The sequence below is a fragment of the Gracilinanus agilis genome, chromosome 5 (genome assembly GCF_016433145.1).
Source record: "Gracilinanus agilis isolate LMUSP501 chromosome 5, AgileGrace, whole genome shotgun sequence".
Taxonomy (NCBI): domain Eukaryota; kingdom Metazoa; phylum Chordata; class Mammalia; order Didelphimorphia; family Didelphidae; genus Gracilinanus; species Gracilinanus agilis.
In genome coordinates, this window is record NC_058134.1 from 229867988 (window position 1) to 229887720 (window position 19733).

The 19733-nt window shown below is 39.8% G+C and overlaps 1 protein-coding gene across 1 annotated transcript in view; it reads right to left on the minus strand.

The window, feature by feature from the left end:
• ANO4 (anoctamin 4) overlaps positions 1 to 19733 on the minus strand; it is a 459137-nt gene that overhangs the window by 41793 nt on the left and 397611 nt on the right. Inside the window, exons 20-24 of the mRNA XM_044677798.1 lie at positions 15146 to 15182; positions 9844 to 9955; positions 8370 to 8427; positions 7516 to 7613; positions 4444 to 4586 (exon numbers count right to left, since the gene is read on the minus strand). Of these exons, the coding sequence (XP_044533733.1) occupies positions 4444 to 4586; positions 7516 to 7613; positions 8370 to 8427; positions 9844 to 9955; positions 15146 to 15182 (448 nt within the window). The remainder of the gene's footprint in view (positions 1 to 4443; positions 4587 to 7515; positions 7614 to 8369; positions 8428 to 9843; positions 9956 to 15145; positions 15183 to 19733) is intronic.

Sequence of the window (19733 nt, forward strand, 5' to 3'; positions counted from 1 at the left end):
ATAAACTGGAGAAGTTCCAGGCGAACTGGAGAGACCTCCGGGAACTGATGCAGAGCGAAAGGAGCAGAGCCAGAAGAACTCTATACACAGAGACTGACATTCTGTGGTAAAATCGAATGTAATGGACCTCTGAACCAGCAGCAATGCAATGACCCAGGACAATTCTGAGGGATTTATGGTAAAGATGCTACCCACATTCAGAGGAGGGACTGCAGGAGAGGAAACATATAGGAAAAACAACTGCATGAACGCATGGGTCGGGGTGGACATGATTGAGGGTGTAGACTCGAAACTACCACACCAATGCAACTACCAACAATTTGGAAATTGGTCTTGATCAAGGACACATAACAAAACTAGTGGAAATGCGCATGGGTAGGGGGGGTGCGGGGGGGGTTGAAGGGGAAAGGAGGAGCATGAATCATGTAACCATGTTAAAAATGAATATTAATAAATGTAAAAAAAATAAATAAAAAAAAAAGAAAGCTCTAATCATTTAGTAAATTTTCCTTTTATCAGGTCTTAAATTTGTCCCCTTTCAACTCTGGACCATTACTACTAATTCTGCCCTCTGGGGGCCTAACAGAACAAATCTAATCCCTCTTCCTAATGACAGCCCTTCAAAGTCAAAGAATTTGCTCTTCCCTCTACTTCCCAAAATCTATCCCCTGATGCCCCCATATCTTTACTTCCTCATGGGAAACATTAGAGGCAAAGACATATACAATCATAGATCTTTGATTAAGAAATCATCTAGTCCAACTACTCAACCTACATAAATGGAGACTGAGGCTTATCAAAGTTAAATAGCTTCTCTAATGGGACCTATGTCCCCCCAATTCATCATTTCTTTTACTGCACAATACTTCACACCCATTCTTGGTGTCTGACTAATTCTCACAGTGCATGGATGTGAAGTCTTTTACCTCCTTTGTTGCTCTCCTGCTTATCAATGCCATTTCTAAATGATGACAGACAAAACAGTATGGTCTCTTTCACTGAAACTCATATACCAAAGTTTCTAGTCTTTTTATGATTGAAGTTTTGTTCTTCCAGAAACTCTCTGGCTAGTCAATGTTGTCTTAAAATAAATTATCTAGAAATGAGCCTAAAATCTGAGCATGTTCTGACACCTAGATTATCACCTTTCTTTTTCTTAACATCTTATGTTAGTTTTGGTTTGGAATCTTGTTTTTAGTAGCAGGGCATTTTGCTAATATCTTGAAATTATTTTAAATTAATTCAGTATTTAATATATAGGAATTAATATGTTTGAGAAAGCTTTAATTACACATGGGTTTGATGCATGAAGTGATAAAATCACTGAAATTATAATTATTTTGCCAAATTTGGGGATGTCTCTGTTGCAGATTGATTGACTGGCATTTCATTTCATTGACCTGCTTGGGATTTTTTGCTATATATTTTTAAACAACTAACCTTTTTGTGAAATTTTGTATACTTGATCTATAATTAGATTACTTCATAAATAGAATTTATATTTCTGTCTGCCAACTTGAAATATAATAACCAAGAAGTTTTTCAAATGGGTGAAAACTTCTATAAGTTTTACTACATTTCCATGAAATCTGGTACATTGAGAGAAGTTATAAATATCATAAGATTCATAGTAATAAAATTTTGATTTGTAAGAGTCCTTAGGGGTCTATCATTTTGTAGATAAGGAAGCTGAGACTTCAAAAATTTAACTTCTCCATGATCACAAAACCCATATCAAAGATAGAATTTGAACTTGGAACTTCTAGATTCTAAATATAAGATTCTATCTGCTTTATTAAAAAATGTGACTTCACTTGGAATCATCGTTCTATTTAGCAGAGAAACTTAGCTCCTTCCCCTATCAAACTTTAACTTACATAAGATCAAAGATTATGTCTTATCTGACTTTGTTTCTCAGTGCATAGTAGCTGATTAATAAATGGTTGTTGAAGAATGAATGGTCAAATAGATGAATACAAAATGAAAAGGAATAAACAAAAGTGGAAAATTGTGGTTTGAATATGTCCAGTGTTTCTTTTAGTTATCTGAGAAGCAAAGACATAGGAAACCTCATGGATTCATGTTTAATAAATGTGATTTCAATTAAAGAGAACTCCCAGGTGAAGGAACTCCCTCTACCAATGCAGGTTGGCAACTTCAAGTCATAAAAAGTTGTCTGGGGGGTAACTAATAGGTTCAGAGACTTGCCCTGGTTTACTCAGGTCATATTTGGCAAAGGAGGAGGAGTAGAAGCCAGGTCTTCCTAGCTTCAAGGCCAGATCTCAATCCATCATGCCATACTGCCTATGTGTTGACATGCTAATTTAAAAATGGTTAAGGTTGGGTCTGCACTAGAATGTAGTGGACAAATGAAACTGAGTATAAAGAACAATTCAGTTGGATGCTTGAGATCTGTCTGCAGGATGCACCCTCATTAAGGGAATATAAATAATTATTTCCCTACTCCTGCTGTGATAATTTCCCTTTGAGAAATAAGGTGAATTGATGGGGATTTTTTTGAGAGGGGGGCAGTGAGGAAAGGTGCTTTCAACACAGGTGCCCATTATATAAAAATTATCAATATCACTGTGCTTATATTTTAAAATCAGAAGATGTCATGTAGAGTGCTAAACTGATTATTCCCAATAATTATTATTTCTTCCTCACATTCCAAGAATGCTGTCTACTCTTCTCCCAGATAACTCTCCACATCAGGTGTTTTGACTCCCCTGAGGATGATTCTACACAAAGGTCATCAACTCATTGACTAGTGGACACCTTGCCTGGAACCACTATATCACCATTGGCGAAGACGTAGCATGCGTGCAGAGTCAGCACTTAGGGAGCTGCTCTGTTGCCCCTCTTCCCAGCACACAAGGTCATTTTTACATGCCCCGCAAGCACTTTCTCCCTTAGTAATGTTGGGGCTCACAGACAGCTTGAATTTGCCTTCTGGGTATTTGAACTCTGAAAAGGTTTGCCAGCACTGCAACTCTATCATCACAATCCTGGCCATGCTGCCTACTTTCCTCCTGGCTCACTCTGTAGCTGCTCTGCACCCCCACTTGGGATGGCTCCTTTGCTCTCCCCTACATGCTTTCCAGCTCCTTATGTACTGCCTTCCCCCATTAGAATGAAAGTTATTTGAGATGAGAGATCATCTAACTTTTGTGTTCTTCAGTCCAGGGTTTCACAGTGTCTGGCAAATAAGAAACACTTTTTTTTTCTTTCTTTCTCTTTCTTTTCCATTTTCTTCCTTCCTTTTCCTTTCCCTCCCTTCCTTCTTTCTTTCCTTCCAACCATCTATATCTCTCTTTTATTGGGGAGGAAGAAACAATATAGCACTGCTATCAAGTGGTTTTTTTTTAATAAACTCTATTAGTTAAATTCTGCCATTAGTATTCAATTTGATTTGTACTTAAAGCTATTTCATTTAGGCATTGTGTAATTGAAACTCTAAAAACATCAGCAGATATTTAGTGCATGAGCCATCTAATAAATATTTCATAACAGAAAGAGGATTTGCACTTGTATTTTATTAGTATCCAAAGAGACTTAATTGTATATTTTTAACCAGGAAAAGTATCCTAATGGGGGAAAACTTTTGAGTTGCTTTCAAATTTAGTGTCTAAGAGAAGAGTTCCCTCTTAAATGTGAGACTAGTACACTTTTTCTTTGGCTGAATAATTCTTATTTCCTTGGTTTGCCATATTCTGATAACTCATTTATGTTCTCCAGTGGCCTTGAAAGATATGAACACTGAACTTGCTCCTGAGCATTCTGACCAATGTACATTTGATGTCAAAAACAAATTTTACTGATTTGCTTTTTCTTCATGTTAAATTTATCTTTTTGCTACAGTAAATACAAAAACAGAATTTCTTAAAGTAGTCATCATTTTAAAAATCTTTCATTTTACAGAAGAGAAAACTGAGGCCCAGGGAATCCAAGGTCCTAGGTAGGACTCATTATAGGTAAGATTTGAACCTAGGTCCTTTGATTCTATGAACAGTGCTCTGCCTCCTGTGTTATCTGGTGTGTTTAGCTCCTTGAGGACAGGGGTTATGGTTTATTCAATATTATTTATATTGGTAGCACTTGGGATGGTGCCTCACACACAGTAGGTAATTTTTGTTGTTATACTACCAGTCAAACATCTTTCTAATAAGAGGAGGAATAGATTTAGGTAAGAACATGCCAGAGAGCTAAAATTTACATTTTAAAAAATAAGCAGGGGGGCAGCTGGGTAGCTCAGTGGAGTGAGAGTCAGTCCTAGAGACGGGAGGTCCTAGGTTCAAACCCGGCCTCAGCCACTTCCCAGCTGTGTGACCCTGGGCAAGTCACTTGACCCCCCATTGCCCACCCTTACCACTCTTCCACCTATGAGACAATACACCGAAGTACAAGGGTTTAAAAAAAATAAGGAGAAGAACTTTTCCATACTCATTTCTAGGTATTCATCAAAGAGCCCATAAGCATTCATGGGCTGCAGGTTATAATCCCTTTCCCATTGTGGGAAACCGGTTTTTCTCTGTGTGCCTTGTTCCTGACGGACTTTTCTCCTTGTCCACCAGTTCTGAATTAACCTGCACGACAAAAAAAAATCAATTTGTGGGAAAATATGCATATATAAAATACTTTCCAAGACCAAAGTAATCAATCACCACATTGCAAACACAATAAAAGAAAAATGAAAAATTCAAGAACACATTCAAGACAAGGGAAAGAAGGATTTGGCTTTTGGAGTCCATGATGGTAGCAGAACCAGTGGTAAATAAGGAAAATGTGTATCTACTAGATGCTTTACTAGATGCTTTATTTCCATCATCTCTCTAGAGGTTCACAACAATCCTGTGACATAATTAAAAGTACTTCTGTTTTTCCGAGCATTCCTGAGATTTCTTCCATTAGCAGATAGAATTTTGAGTCAGCCAGTGGTATAATCCAGAGCACTGGGCCTGGAATCATGAAGACCTGAGTTCAAATTTGGTCTCAAACATTTATTAACTCCATGATCCTAGACAAGTCACTTAACCTAACTCAGACTTAGTTTTATTATCTGTAAAATGGGCATAATGATAGTACTGACCTCCCAGGATTATTGTGAGGATAGCATTTGTAATGAACTTTGTGAACCTTAAAAGGCTCTTCCTCTGCTTCCTCTTCTTCTCTTCTGTTATCAGCATAGTACCTGCATCATCTAGCTTAAGCCATTTAATTAAGGAGTCAGGACAAGCTTTATGCTTATAGCCACAAGAAATAGAGAATGAATTGGCCCAACAAGAAAAAATGCAGAGGACAGGGTAATGCTTCACCCGGGGACAACTTAACAGAGGGTGGAATAGCTGTGGGTAGGGATAAATGATGGTGAAGAGAAGTGCTGAGGCAGGCAAAGGATTTGCAGAAATTGGAAACTGGGTGCACCCAAAAAAACCAACAAACTCTCAAATTTACTGACTTTGTAGTAGGTCTCAGATTAGGAGCGCTAGTCTAGGGCCTTTATCGTAGTGACATTTTTGAATTATCTATTTTTTTAAAACCATGTTTTCTGTTTTAATAACAACTCTAAGAGAGAAAGGCAAGGGCTAGGCAAATGGGGGGGTTATGTGACCTGCCCAAGGTCACATAGCTAGGAAGTGTCTGAGGCCAGATTTTAACCCAGGTTTTCCCAATTCCAGGCCTGGAGCTCTGTCCGCTGTGCTACTTTGCTGCCCTGCCTTATTATCTGTATTTCGAATAGTATTTCCATGATGGGTCTTTAGGATGGAGAGAATCTCATTATACTCAGTGATCTGAAATAGACTTCCTTGTTTTTGACCTTTTCTCCTTTGGTACCTTAAGAAGCTGGATAAGGAGAATCAAATGCTTGTAATAAGGGACTTAGGAGATACAAATGAAGATAACAAACCACTCTCTGCCATGGCAGTTGCCAAGGAGGAGGTGAGGCTGACTTCAACGTCTATTGCCTGTTAGTTGCCTTAGCATGGGAGTGGGAAGTGAAAGGGAAGAGAGGAGAGAAGGCCATAGCATCTTCTTGATCATTATAGAATGTCCTAATAAAGGACTATGACACAAGCTGGCAGAAATGGCGAGAAAAATAGGAAGAGATAAAGCATTACAGATTTATATTCCCCCATAAAAATTAACTGACTAAAACTGCAAACATGGCAGAATTCTTGGTTTTATTTATTTGCAATAAAGAAAGACCTCACAAAGAATACAGCTATATGGACTTGCATTATTTCCACTTGGAGATTATATTATTATGAGTTAAAATCAGCAGGCTGTTCAAAGGAAACATTCTGAGATTTTTTCCCCAATTTCCTGAACTCCCGTTTGCCTTCATGTGCTTAGAGGAACTTAGATGCAAAGCTGGAAAAGACTTTGAAGACCATCTAGTCCAACCTCTTCATTTTACCACTGAGGAAACTGAGACCTAGGGTACATAAAAGACTTGCCCAAGGTCACACAGATAATATATATCAAAAGTAAGATTTGAAACCTGCTGTGCCAGCTTCCAAATTATAAAGTGATCATCCTTCTCCAAAAATGGTTACAGAAAGGGTATATATATATATATATACACCCTTCTTATTATGAAGGCCATGATCCCTGGGATAGAATGAATACCAAGGTATAAACTCAGAAGAGCTCCATCTTCAAGGTTCTTAGCAGGTTAAGCACAGACTTTTACCAGCATATTTTTTATTTTTAAAAATCATATTCTTAGAAGGCAGTATGGTATATGTAAAGGATGTTGGCTTTGATGTCAGAGGGCAGTGCTCAGCATATAGTAAGTGATTAATAAATGTCTTTTGATTGATTGACCGGGGTTCATAGTCTAGCTCTGCCTTTCAATCTCCATTTCTTCGTCAATGAATAATATACTATTATTTTATGTTACATCATTTATATGTAATACATGTTATATATACATATAATATAGATAGATGACCTTTGAGGTCTCTTATGGTTCTAGATCTATGATACTAATGAGAGTGGACACATATGTCATTTTAAATTCATAAATTATCTTAATACATTATTTGATTGGATCCCTTCTTCTCCAACAGCATCTGAGAGGGAGTATTATCCTCATTTTCCAGATGCAAATACTGAGGCTCAGAAAATTTTGTGACTTTTCCATCATATGTGTCAGAAGTAGAAGCATGGATTTTGAGCTAGAAAGAACCTTAAAGGCCATTTAATTCACTCCATTAATCTCAGAGAAGGAAAAGTATTTGCCTAAAGTAGTGAATCACAGAGCTGGGTGAATCACAGACCCAGATATCTCTTGACTCCAAGGCTAGCTCCCTTCCTACGCTACAGTGATGTCTCTCACTCTTACTCCTGTTGGTGACTAGTATTGAGTCTTCTAAAATAGGTCCTACCTTCCAAAGACCCAGGAAGCACCTCAGGGATCTGGTTTGCCCTGATGGCCAGCTGCCTATGGGCCCTCTCTCAGGCCGTTCACGGGAGGCAGTGAACCCTAAAGTCAGAATGTCTTGTACTTACGGGTAGCCGAGCTCCATGAAATTGTTCCAGGTCTGCTTTAGCACCATTATAATACCCATTTGCATACAGAGATCAATAAGGCATCCGCTAGGGTGGCACTACAATGTAAACAAACACAGAACTCCATGAGATTGGAAGCTCCTTGAGGGCAAGGGCTATCTTTTGCCTCTTTTTGTATGCTCAGTGTTTAGGATGGTGCCTGGCCATGGTCAACGCTTAATGTCTATAGAATGATAAGGACATAAGAAGAACCAGGCTTGTTCTCTTCCTTTCTCCCTTCTTCCTGGTCCTCCTCACCTTTTCTCACAACCTTTGAGAAATAGATATAGCTATATTTATATGTCCTAGTGCCTGTTTTATTTTACCCAAGGTAAAATGCCAAAATGAGAGGATTAGGGCTTGAGTCAGGTGTTATGAACTAGGGTTACAAGTATACACATATAAAACATATGTGTGTGCATGTAAATATGTATAAACACATTCACACGCATACATACATTACCCACATTTTCTCCCCTAAAATATTATATATATGTGTGTATATATACGCATATATATATATATATACACTTATACCCCAATTTCCTCTATAACAGCATAACTACATATACACATATATACATATACACAAATATGTATAGGAAGCTTATACTGTAGGTGTAAATGGGATTAGGTTAGCTTCCTCTTTACTTTTATTCCCTCCCTTCCCCTTTTGAATTTACTTCTGGCATTAAGAACTTCTAGTTATAACACGGCTCAAATCAAGGACTTTTGTTTCTTTTTTTCCTTCTTTCCCCCCCATGTTACTTATTTGAAGGATGTAGGATGTGAGGCATCTGGGAGAAAATACAGACCTCTTCTAATCTCCACCTGTTTATCAGCCTCAGATAGGCACCTGGGTGTCCTGTAAACCTTCAACACAAGAGAGCAAATTAATGTACCACACACATTAGCCCCCCCATTTTATACTTCACATAGTCCAACTCCTCTTTCAAAACCAACCACCTAAAATGATGGCATCCTATCCAAGGGAGCTAGCACAGCCCTATCTTTCTCCAGAATGAGCTAAACCTTTGGGAAATTCCTGGGACATTCCAGGTTGTCCACAGTTCCTAGACCAGCTCTCCCTTTTTGTTCCAATGTAATATTCACTATTTAGCATTTGATACAAGAGCAAATGTTTGGCAAAAGACCACTGACGTTCACAGAGTTTGGATGGGCTGGGCTTAGGAGAGTATTACCATTACTATGGATGCCTGTGCTTCTGACCCACTGGAAGAAACATTTTTATAAACTGAGTCTTAGATAAAATATAATCTTCATATTTCTTTGAATTGGCTTTTTGTATCAATATCAATGACTCCTGGGAAATAAAACAATTTGGACTGAATCCCACACTGACTGAGCCAATAACCAAGAGCTAATACAAATAACATTATCCATCCTGATCAATTTCCTTCATCCTTCTTTACTAACTGTCCTTTCTTGTTTCTCGCAGCAGTTACTGGTGGATGGGTCCATTTCATGAGTCTAGTGGGTCCAGGCAATTTCTCAAGCTGGGAGAGGAGATCAAGGGGTTTCTCTGAACCTCCAGGAATAGAGGCTGGGAGCCATGTTTGGTAGCCTCTTTCAGCCCCATTCACTATAAATCAATTTCTTCTTATATCAGTCTCCAAATCTTCCTTGCCGCCATTTCTGTTTCCTCCTTTTCTATTAACTTTTGAGAGAGAGAGATCTGATTTACTCTCCTCCTTGTGAAAAATTCTGGTACTGGCCTCAGATCCAAGTGGCTGATTTCACTGCTAATACAGGATGTGGGTGGTTTAAAAACTATTGACCACAAATGCACGTGATCTCCACTTATATTAAGCATAAAAGGCACAAATGGAAGTTTTAGAATTTTGAGAGGATAAGGGGGTGTTTTCTGGATTCCAGGGAGTCATAAAAGTGGGGTAAAGACCCTCCTTCTATTCTTTAACAGGCCAAAACAGGTTTGGAATTAGGATGGAAGATGTTCAACTCTATTCTACCACTAGGCATTATTCATTCTCATCAGTCGCCTTAGTAGGCTACGTTTTCTTGGTAATCAACTCATGGTCTTTGTGGGAAGAACACTTTCCTGATTTTCTTTATTTTAATAATAACCACTCCTCCCATACAACTAATTTCTAGGCCTTTTTCATCCTCCTCCTCTCACCCTACAGGCATACACATACCTGACACACACATAACCCTGGAAGCCCATGGAGTAGGGTATTGTCTCAGGTCAGTAGTGTGCCCATTCTCTACTCCCAGTACAAGGCAAGATGCATAGACTTATGGCCTTACCTCCCAAGGAAGAATGCAATGTAAAAGGTAGAGCTGTTCAGATTGACAAACTGAAAAAGAAACATTTTCAAAGTGAAGCTGTTCTCCCACTCAGACTCGGTACGAGGCTGCTCTGTGGAAAAAGAGGGAGCAGAAGTTGAGAGCCTTATTAATCTGATACCCATTGGGTTGGGACTCTCAGTCAAAGTTCTGGACAGCTCCAGCCACCTTAGGTGTGCCTGCTTCTTGGTCCCTCAGGAAGGTCCCACAGAAGTGGTCCCTTCTGGCTTTCAGAACGTTTTGATGGCACAGATTCTTTTCACTAACATCAAAGATTTAGCAGGGTAGTCCTAAGAGTTTTTTGAGGCACGTAGGGATTGTTTCATTCTTTGTATTGTGGCGATCAGGGCCTGACACATTAGCAAATGCTTACTGGTTGATAGTTAGAGAAGTTACATGGCTGGACCTCGTCCACCCACCTTGTGTCTAAGGGGTGATATATGAACCAGGCCTCCCTACATCTTAGTCCAGCCCCTTCTCACTTTACCATCACTGCCTCTTGCAATATGAATATTAAAATTCTATTGCCTCTGTTGTCTAAAAAGCTATCTAGCTCAGGGTGTGTGCGTGTGCGTGTGTGTGCGTGTATGTGTGTGTGTACACATCCATGCACACACACATACGCATGTGCACTAGCCTGATTTTTATGGAGTAAGTATTATCAGTGACAAAATCCCAAGTTCCCCTAGTATTGAAGTCAAGGCAAAAAAGTAGTCCTCAAAAAGCAGCCTACATCCAAACCTGGGAGATCCATGTTAACTAGAACCTTACATTTCATCCCTGAAATGTACCGGAGTATAGTCTTTCCTTTGTGTCTTTTTTCCACTAGTGTGTTGGTGAATGTTTGCCAACCAACTCTCAAAAAAAGCCCCAAACCCTATTCTCATAAATTTAGACATTGTTAGGAACATTTTTCTGTGACTTAAGTATAGACAAAGAACAAAATAATCAGGCTCTGATATGTAGTTTGCTGATTTCTGACATGGAATTAAATGCTCTCACAATAAATTCAGCTGTCAGTTAGCTCTAGCACATTTCTGCCTTTTGTACTTTATTCTCACTAGAATGTGAATAAACTCCCTGAAACCAAGAACTGTATCTTATTTGTCAATTAGGTGAAGTAATGAATAGAAGGCTACTTGAGCTACTTTACTAGGTGTGAGAATCTGGGTAAATTGCCTCAGCTCCCTCATCTGTAAAATGGGGGTAGTAATTGTGCTTTCCTCCTAGAATTGTAAGGATTAAATGAAGTAACATGGGAAAAGTATTTTGAAAACTTTAAAATAACATATACATGCTTATTATTATTATTATTATTATTATTATTATATGCCATGACATGGACAGTGATGACTGCTAATCTTGTTTAAAGAAGTGCCATCAGGTAATGGAAAGAGTATACTATATTTGGAAACTGAGGCCCTGGGATTAAATCAGGATTCTGTTCTTTACTACCAGTAGGACCCTGAGCCTTCTTGAGCTATAAAATGGGGAGAGATGAATTAATTGACTTCCTAAGATGCCCTCTAGCCCCAAATTCATGATCCTATGATTGTTCCTGGGCCCTAACCCAGTTTCTACTTCTTCTTCTTTTTTTTTAATCCTTGTACTTCGGTGTATTGTCTCATAGGTGGAAGAGTGGTAAGGGTGGGCAATGGGGGGTCAAGTGACTTGCCCAGGGTCATACAGCTGGGAAGTGGCTGAGGCCGGATTTGAACCTAGGACCTCCTGTCTCTAGGCCTGACTCTCACTCCCCTGAGCCACCCAGCTGCCCCCTCTACTTCTTTTTAAGACTAAGTGGTATGATTAATAAGAGGTCAAATTTGCCACGTACCCTAATTTCCCAATCTCTTAGACATATTGCCTTTTCTGTTCCTAATTTCAGTATTCAGTCTTCTGCCTCTGAATTTTTGTCCCTCTTGCTTGGAATCAATTCCTTCCTTTCCTTTCCCTAATAGATTCCTTTGAGACTCAGTTCATACGTCATCTCCTTCAGGAAACCTTTCCTGATCCCCACAGGTTGTTAATGTTCTCTTTCTGCTCTTTATAAGTATATTTAAGTGCTACACTTCTCCCACACCATTGTAGTAAAATATGTGCCCCTTGAGGGCAAATATAGTTTTGTTTCTGTCTTTGTATCTCCGTGCCAGATACATTTTCTCTGATCAGAGAGTAGTTAATAAATCCTCGGAGCATGTATTCTCTCCACTGCACATTCTACCCCCATGGCTGGGTCCTCAGGAGAAGATCTGGTCTGACTCCAAACCCTAAATCTGTATTCCTGGTTCCTAGTCCCAGGCAAGGACGATCCCCTCTTAAATTGCCTTGAGCTCTATCGCTATGAAATGCGTTTTGAAGAATGTGCCAGCTGCCACAGATTCTGCCTCCAAACGGAAATTGTATGGTTAATTTCATTTCCTAATTGCATTCTCAACTCAAGCACTTGTTAAAAAACTATATTTAATGCCAAAAAAAGATTTTTTTTCTCTTCTTTCTCCCATTTCTAAAGCTTAGAACAACTTGCCTTAATATTTCTTTTCTGTCTCAATTTTTCATTAGGGAAAATTTCAAAATGTTTCCTGGAAAGCTGCCAGAAGAAGAGGAAAGAGAATCATTTTGGTTTAAAATAATCTAAGAAATAGTTTTCAGAATAGGACCAAGTTGCTATTAAGATATAGGCAGCTAGGTGGCTCAGTGGATAGAATGCAGGGCCTGGAGTGAAGAAGATTCATCTTCCTGAGTTCAAATTTGACCTCTGCCACTTAGTAGGTGTGGGACCCTACACAAGTCACTTCACCCTCTTTGCCTCAGTTGCTCATCTGTAAAATGAATTGAAGAAGGCAATGGCAAACCACTCCAGGATCTTTACCAAGAAAACACCAAAAGGGATCATGAAGAGGCAAATACAACTGAAACAATTTTAAGAGAGGATAGAATGAAGACTATCATTAGTACTGGGTGTAGATTTTACCTCTGTTGTCCCCTAGACCAGTGCTGGCAAATCTTTTATAGAAGGAGTGTTGGGCCCCACCTCCACCAGATCAGGTGCAATGTAGCCTCCCTGTGTGTTGCACCCCCCAATTTGCCCCCCACTCCCCACTTCACCCCAGACAGGGGAGGGAGAGAGTGCTCCCATTGGGCTCCGGGCAGCAGGGCATGTGTGGAGAGGGGGAGGAGAATGGCCTGAGCACTCTGCTCCCCTCCAGCTCTGCTTCCTCCAGCTATGTGCCATGCTGTGAGCTATGCTCCCCTCAAATCTCTCCAACCCCATCACGGGAATTCAACAGGCTGCTGTCTATGCCCACCCAAATGCAGCATATGAGCCTCCACTTTACCCCTACTCTCTTCTTACCCCAGACAGGGGAAGGAAAAACTGCTCCCATTGGGCTGTTGGGCAGAGGGGCAGGTGATGGGAGAAATGTCCTCAGCTGTGAGTAGAGAGGGGAAGGGGAACAGTTTCAACCTGAGTCTCTTTGGCTTTCTAGTAATGAACTATATTGGGTGACTTGCAGGTGTGCCCACAGAGAGGGCTCCGCATGCCCTTTTTGGCACCCATGCCATAGGTTCACTATCGCTGCCCTAGATCACCAACCAAACAACATCAAATAAGCATCTACTAGATATGAGACAATGTGCCAGGTGCTAGAACACAAGTTAATTTGGCTTTTTCAGGCTATGCTAGGCACTAGTAGCTGGGTGGGATGTGAGAAAAGGTCTCATGTAGGGGGTGGACATAGAGCTGAGCACTGAAACAGGATTCTAAGAGGCAGGTGTGAAGAGGAACTATATTGAAGGCCTGGAAAAAAGCATGGAGACTGGAGGATTAGATTATGGCAGTTGTTTGTGCACCTGATTAGCTTTATTTATTTATTTGTTTGTTTGTTTGTTTGTTTGCTTATTCATTCATTCATTCATTCATTTATTTGTTTATCTATTTACTTATTCATTTATTTATTTGTTTATTTATTTAAAAGGCTCACCTTCAATCTTGGAGTAAATACTGTATATCAGCTCCAAGGCAGAAGAGTGGTAAGGAGTAGGCAATGGGGGTTAAGTGACTTGCCCAGGGTGACACAGCTGGGAAGTGTCTGAGGCTAGACTTAAACCCAGGACCTCTCATCTCTAGGCCAGGCTCTCAATCCACTGAGCTACCCTGCTGCCCCCAACCTGATTAACTTTCAAAAAGATAGGCATTTGTTTAAAAAAAGACTCCTCACTAACAACTTTTATTACCACTCTTTATATCAGAATAGAGCTTTCCAGTTAAACAGCTCTTTAAAAATATGGTTTTCTCTTTAGTATTATGCTCATTTTATAGATAAGGCTCTGGGGGTCACATGGCAAATAAAATGTAGAATTCAGACTTGATCTCAGGCTTTATTATTCAAAGTCTAATCACTTTGGTAATACTGACAGATGGTGCTTCCATTTTTGTATTTTCTACCCATAATTTTTACTGAGGCTGCAAGATAACTCAAGCTTGTGTATATTTTGTGGATTTATCTGTAAATATATAATTGAAATATTGAATGGCAAAGAAATCAAGAAGCATTTCTTGCTGGAAAAACTACATATGGAAATAAGCCAACATGGGTCATGTGTGAGAAACTGTATCTATGATTCCAGGGAATAGTTTGAGTAATCAAATTGGAGCCATTCTTCACATCTTGAAACTGTGAAACATTTGTGGTCACTTCATGGCTTGTCCATCAGCTCATTCCATTGCTTTGTGAGATCAGCAGAGTTTATTTGGATGAATATAATTTTTCATTATCATAGACCACTGGTTTGGAGGGATTAGCAAGTTTATTTACACTCTTTGTAACAACCATCTTGCTGTTGTTGTTCAGTCATGTCTAATTTTGTAACTCCATTTGGGATTTTCTTGGCAAAGATACTGGAGTGGTTTGCCATTTCCTTCTCCAGCTCATTTTACAAATGAAGAAACTGAGGCAAATAGGGTTGAGCAACTGGCCCAAGGTCACATAGCTAGTAAGTGTCTGAGGCTAGATTTGAACTCAGGAAGATGAGTCTTGCTGACTCTAGGCCTGGCTCTCTATCCACTGTGCCATCTAACTGCCCCCATGCTAAAAGAAGGTATCAAATAAAAGTAAACACATATAGTTCCCCACCTTAAGCAAATTCAGAAATTGTCACTATCTGTTTCTGAACACATGGCATCTTCACCCTTTACCCTCATGATATTTGAGTGCCGCTGTACATCCCACACCATAGTAGGGCGAAGTAAAACACTGTCACTTACCTAAATTTGTCAGAAGAAGAGCAACTTTTTCATACAACTGCAAAATAAGGAGAAAAATATTTCACGATTCAGAAAGTGATGTGCACAGACCTCAAAATATATAATTCAAGAAGAAGTAAGTGACCTAGCAATCAAAATGGATCCTTCCTCTCCCCTCCAAAAGAACCCATTTCATTTTATATTTTAGAGAGACCTTGGAAAGTAGGGAATCTTGTTGTCAACAAGTCCTGTGTGTTCTTGACTCCCTTTCTGAAGGTTCAACATCATTGGGGAAATAAGTTATTTGCTCTTGCTACGTGATTTTCTTCCCTAATATACAATTTTCTTTTCTAAATGGTTACAGTTTCTTAGGGACCACGAAAGACTGTAGAATAGGATACAGAGGTTAAGCCTTAGAGTCAGGAAGACCTGACTCAAGTCTTGTCTTTTATATCAATCTCTGTGATTTTGGACAAATTGCTTAATTCTCAGAGCTCTAGGTGACTTTCTAAGATTATAGATGGTGCCAGAGAAGGAATTTTCTCATTGGGAGCCTCCTCTATCCATGAAAATATGACTGATCATGTTTCCCTCAATTCTTGAGCAGAATGCAAATATCAACTAATATTTATTGAGGGCTCACTGTGTCATGGAACTTGATTTCTCCATTAACGCAAAGTCCCTGTTGACTATCTTGCACATGGATTGCCCTATGGGGAAACTGGTTGAGAGTCTGAAGATAGTGCAGCTCTGATCCATCTCTACAGTTGAAAAGACAGAGAAAGTTCACATATAACTGATACTTGGCCAGGCACATGGTTGTTTTATAGAAAGGCAGATCATTATTGGATTAGTATTAAATGGCTCTTGAATGGTTCCAAAAAATTTTATTTCAGTTTCTCACCAAATTAAATGGTAAGATCTTTGAGAGTACAGACTACCTTTTGCCTCTTTTTTGTATTCCCAGCACTTAGCAAAGTGCCTGGTACATAATAGAGGGTTAATAAATGTTTATGGATTGATTGATTAGTTGATTCTCAGAAATTCTTAGATTCCTATTAAAGTCCTCAACACTGGGCTGGATATGACCTAATGATGGAGATATAGTTAGAACAGGAATATAGATCAGTGTATATGGTTATATATGGACATTTTGAGAATATAGACAGTATGAGAACCATTTATTGCAATGGCCAGGAAGGCAGTGGAAGTGGGAGCTGTGGAGCATTTAAAACTTGGTATAAGCACCAAAGTAGGCAAGGCCATCCATTGCATCCCAGGCCATCATCCATCATCTTGACTTTTGTCTCATCATTGGACATCAATGACTCTGGAAGAGAGAGTAAGGCAGATGTTATTGTATGGCTCTGCCTCACTTAAATCCAATTTTGGCATCACCTGGGGTGTCATTTTGGTCCTCTTTGAGTACAAAAGAATGCAATCAACCAACCAACATATGGATGTGTTTTCTCTTTTGATAGAAGACACACCCGCAAGATCCTTAGGGCAGGAATGCCTGTTACAGAGTATGTGCTCAATAAATGCTTATTCTTTGACAGATGCTGGAGGGATAGGTTAGACTAGATGGCTTTAAAAGTTTCAGAGCTTCTATGAGTCTGTGGTTGCTGCCAGTCCAAGACATTTTGATCCTTTTAGGGAGAAAAAGCACACAGAAACAGATTACAAGGTAGTACTTAAGTGTCCTATAAATGGTTCAATCAGTAAAAGCTGTTCTTAGAAGTTTTATTAGGAAAGATACCACTTAACTACAAGTGTGATTAAGGAGGGATTTCAAAAAAAGGGTGGATATTAAGGACAAAAAATGGAGATGATTTTATTTTCTATCTGTCAACATTCATTTCTAGTCTTCTCAGGAGGCAAGGAAGAGGGTAGGGTGAATCAGAGGTATCAAACTCTATCAGCCCATAAGCAGCCAAAACTCCTGTGTGCCACTGGAACCCAATTAAAATGTAATTATTTATTAAAATGTAATTTAAAAATAAAAAAGAATGTACATAATAATAATTTGTTGTTTTCAAAATCAATATGTAGCTGCTTGTATCTGTTTCTCTTTTAGTTTGATGCCACTGAACTAGATGACCTCTAAGACCTGTTCCATAAATCAATCAATGACTTCAACAACCCCAAAACATTAAATAAGTGCCTAATACATGACAAATAATGTTATGCATTGGGAATACAAACAGAAAGGCAGGATTATCTCTGCTCTGAAGAAGTTTACAATATGTTCAGAGATACAAATTCATCCCTAAGGCTTGTCAACTTATCTATTCCATCTTTTGCTATCAAGGTAGTAGAAATGCAAAATAAACTTGCTGGTGAACATTCAAATATGAAATGAAACGTGAGAGAAAAGATGTCCTCTCTCCCAAAGGAAGCAAACCAAATTGCTTTGAAACCTCAAAACGAAGCAAACTTGGAGTCTTTAAGTTGGGGACATTAACTTTCCGCTGGTCATCAAAATATCCAAGATGAAGTAAATGCACAACTCACTAGATGTTAGTTACATGAAAATACAGTTCATCCAAATGACCTGCAGAATCATATGTTGAGTAATGTGATGACAGCAATAGAGCATTCTTTTTATTTTAAGACTATAAAAGTCAAGTGTTATTCAGGAAGGAGCCCTGTGGTATGGATTAATCATACAACTTAGCATGACGATAAATACCTAAATTATAGGCAAATACAGAACATTAAAATGCGCCCCTTTATTTTAATCATAAAATGACAAAAAAAACTATCATTTCGAGCAGAAGCAATAGAACCAGTATTGGATTAGACTGTTGGGGGCCTATTTCATGAAAATTAAATTCGGTGTGACCTAAGAATTCAGCATTCAGAGCAAGGCAGAAATGAAAAGAATATTGGCTTTGAAGTCCAAGGACCTGGTCTGATACTAAGGATATGGGATAGTCAGTGACTCTTCCTGGGTCTTAGTTTCCTCATCTATAAAATGAGAGTAGGATAGTGATGGCAAACCTTTTAGAGACAGAGTGCTGGGCCCTGTCCCTACCCTACACTTCAGACCAAGTGCCATGCCCACATACCTCCTCCCCCCAGAGACCAAATGCTGTGCCCAGCCCCCCCCATATCTCACCCCCCTGCCTTCCCCTTTGCCCCATACAGGAGAGGGAGGAAGCACTCCCATTGGGCTCCTGTGCAGAGGGGGTGGGTAATGAAAGGTGTGTGGAGAGAGGGAGGAGAGTGGTCTTAGCACTCCGTTCCCCTCCTGCTCTGCTCTGCTCCAGCTATGTGCCACACTGTGAGCTCTGATCCCCTCAAACCTAGCCCCTCTCCAACCCCACCACAGGAATCATATTTACCACAGACTCAAAAGGCTGCCATCTCTTCCTCACCTTCACACAGCATGTGAGCTACCACCCCCCCCCAGCATCTTATACCAGACAGGTGAGGGAGGAAGTGTTCCCATTGGGTTGCTGGCCACAGGGGTGGGTGATGAGAGAAATGTCTTCAGGTGCATGGAGAGGGGGAGGGGGACAGCTTCAATCTGAGTCCCTCTGGCTTCCTAGTAACGAACTCTGGTGGGCAACTGCAGGCATGCCCACAGAGAGGGCTCTGTGTGCCCTTTTTGGCACGTATGTCACGGGTTCACCATCACTGAGGTAGGGCAAGATAGCCCCTGTCTCCTCTAGCATTCTGTGATTCTATAGTCTGGATTTCACTGATATCTATTCTTTGTTTCTGGAGTCCACAGCAACAAGTGCTTTGCTCCACATCCACATGTATTATAAATGTCTGAAAAGCCTTAGCAGCTAAAAATACTGTATGTTGTAGAACAAAGGACCTTCGTGAAAACACCATCAATAACGAAGGATCTGTTAGCACAGTAGACAAACATGATACATATTAATGTTGTCCCAACTGGATACGGTAAAGACTAGACACTTAGGAGGATAATCACAATAACTGAGATACATAAGGCATTTTAAGCTTCCTTTGAGTCTTATTTCATTCTCAGATGCTACTGTTATTCAAAAGCCATGATATAAGCTTCTTATGAGCAGAGACTGATAAAAATTTATTTGTATCTCAGAGCCTGATAGAAAGTGTTCAATAAATATTTGTTGAGGGATTAAACAGGTCCCAGCCCTGGCAGGGGGAATTTGACCAGTGCCATCCAATGAATGATCAGAGAGCAACTTTAGGTTTTGAATAGCTAGGTTTTATTTTAATTGGAAAGGGAAAGGTCTAGGGAAAACTAGGAGGCAGGAAGAAAGGGGGAAAGGCACCAAGAGAGAGATCAGGGTCTCAGGGTAGAGAGTGTTGCTTCCAGGGTCAGAGAGCAGACCCTCCTGGGTAGAAAGAGAGCAGAGCTCAGGGTCCAGAGCCCAGCCAGCCTCCAAGGTTGAGAGAGAGAAAAGGTACCAAACTTTCCCTTTTATACTTTCCCTGACGCCTCCCCCAAAGGAAGTGGGAGCTGTCAGGGGAAGTTGTAGCAGAGAGAGTCCTGGGAGACATAGTCTTCCAGGGCTTACAATAATTTCAAGTGAGACACTACTTAACCTTGGTATGTCTTGAATATCTTTGGCAATCAGGCGAAGCCTGTAGTTCTTTTTGAAGAACA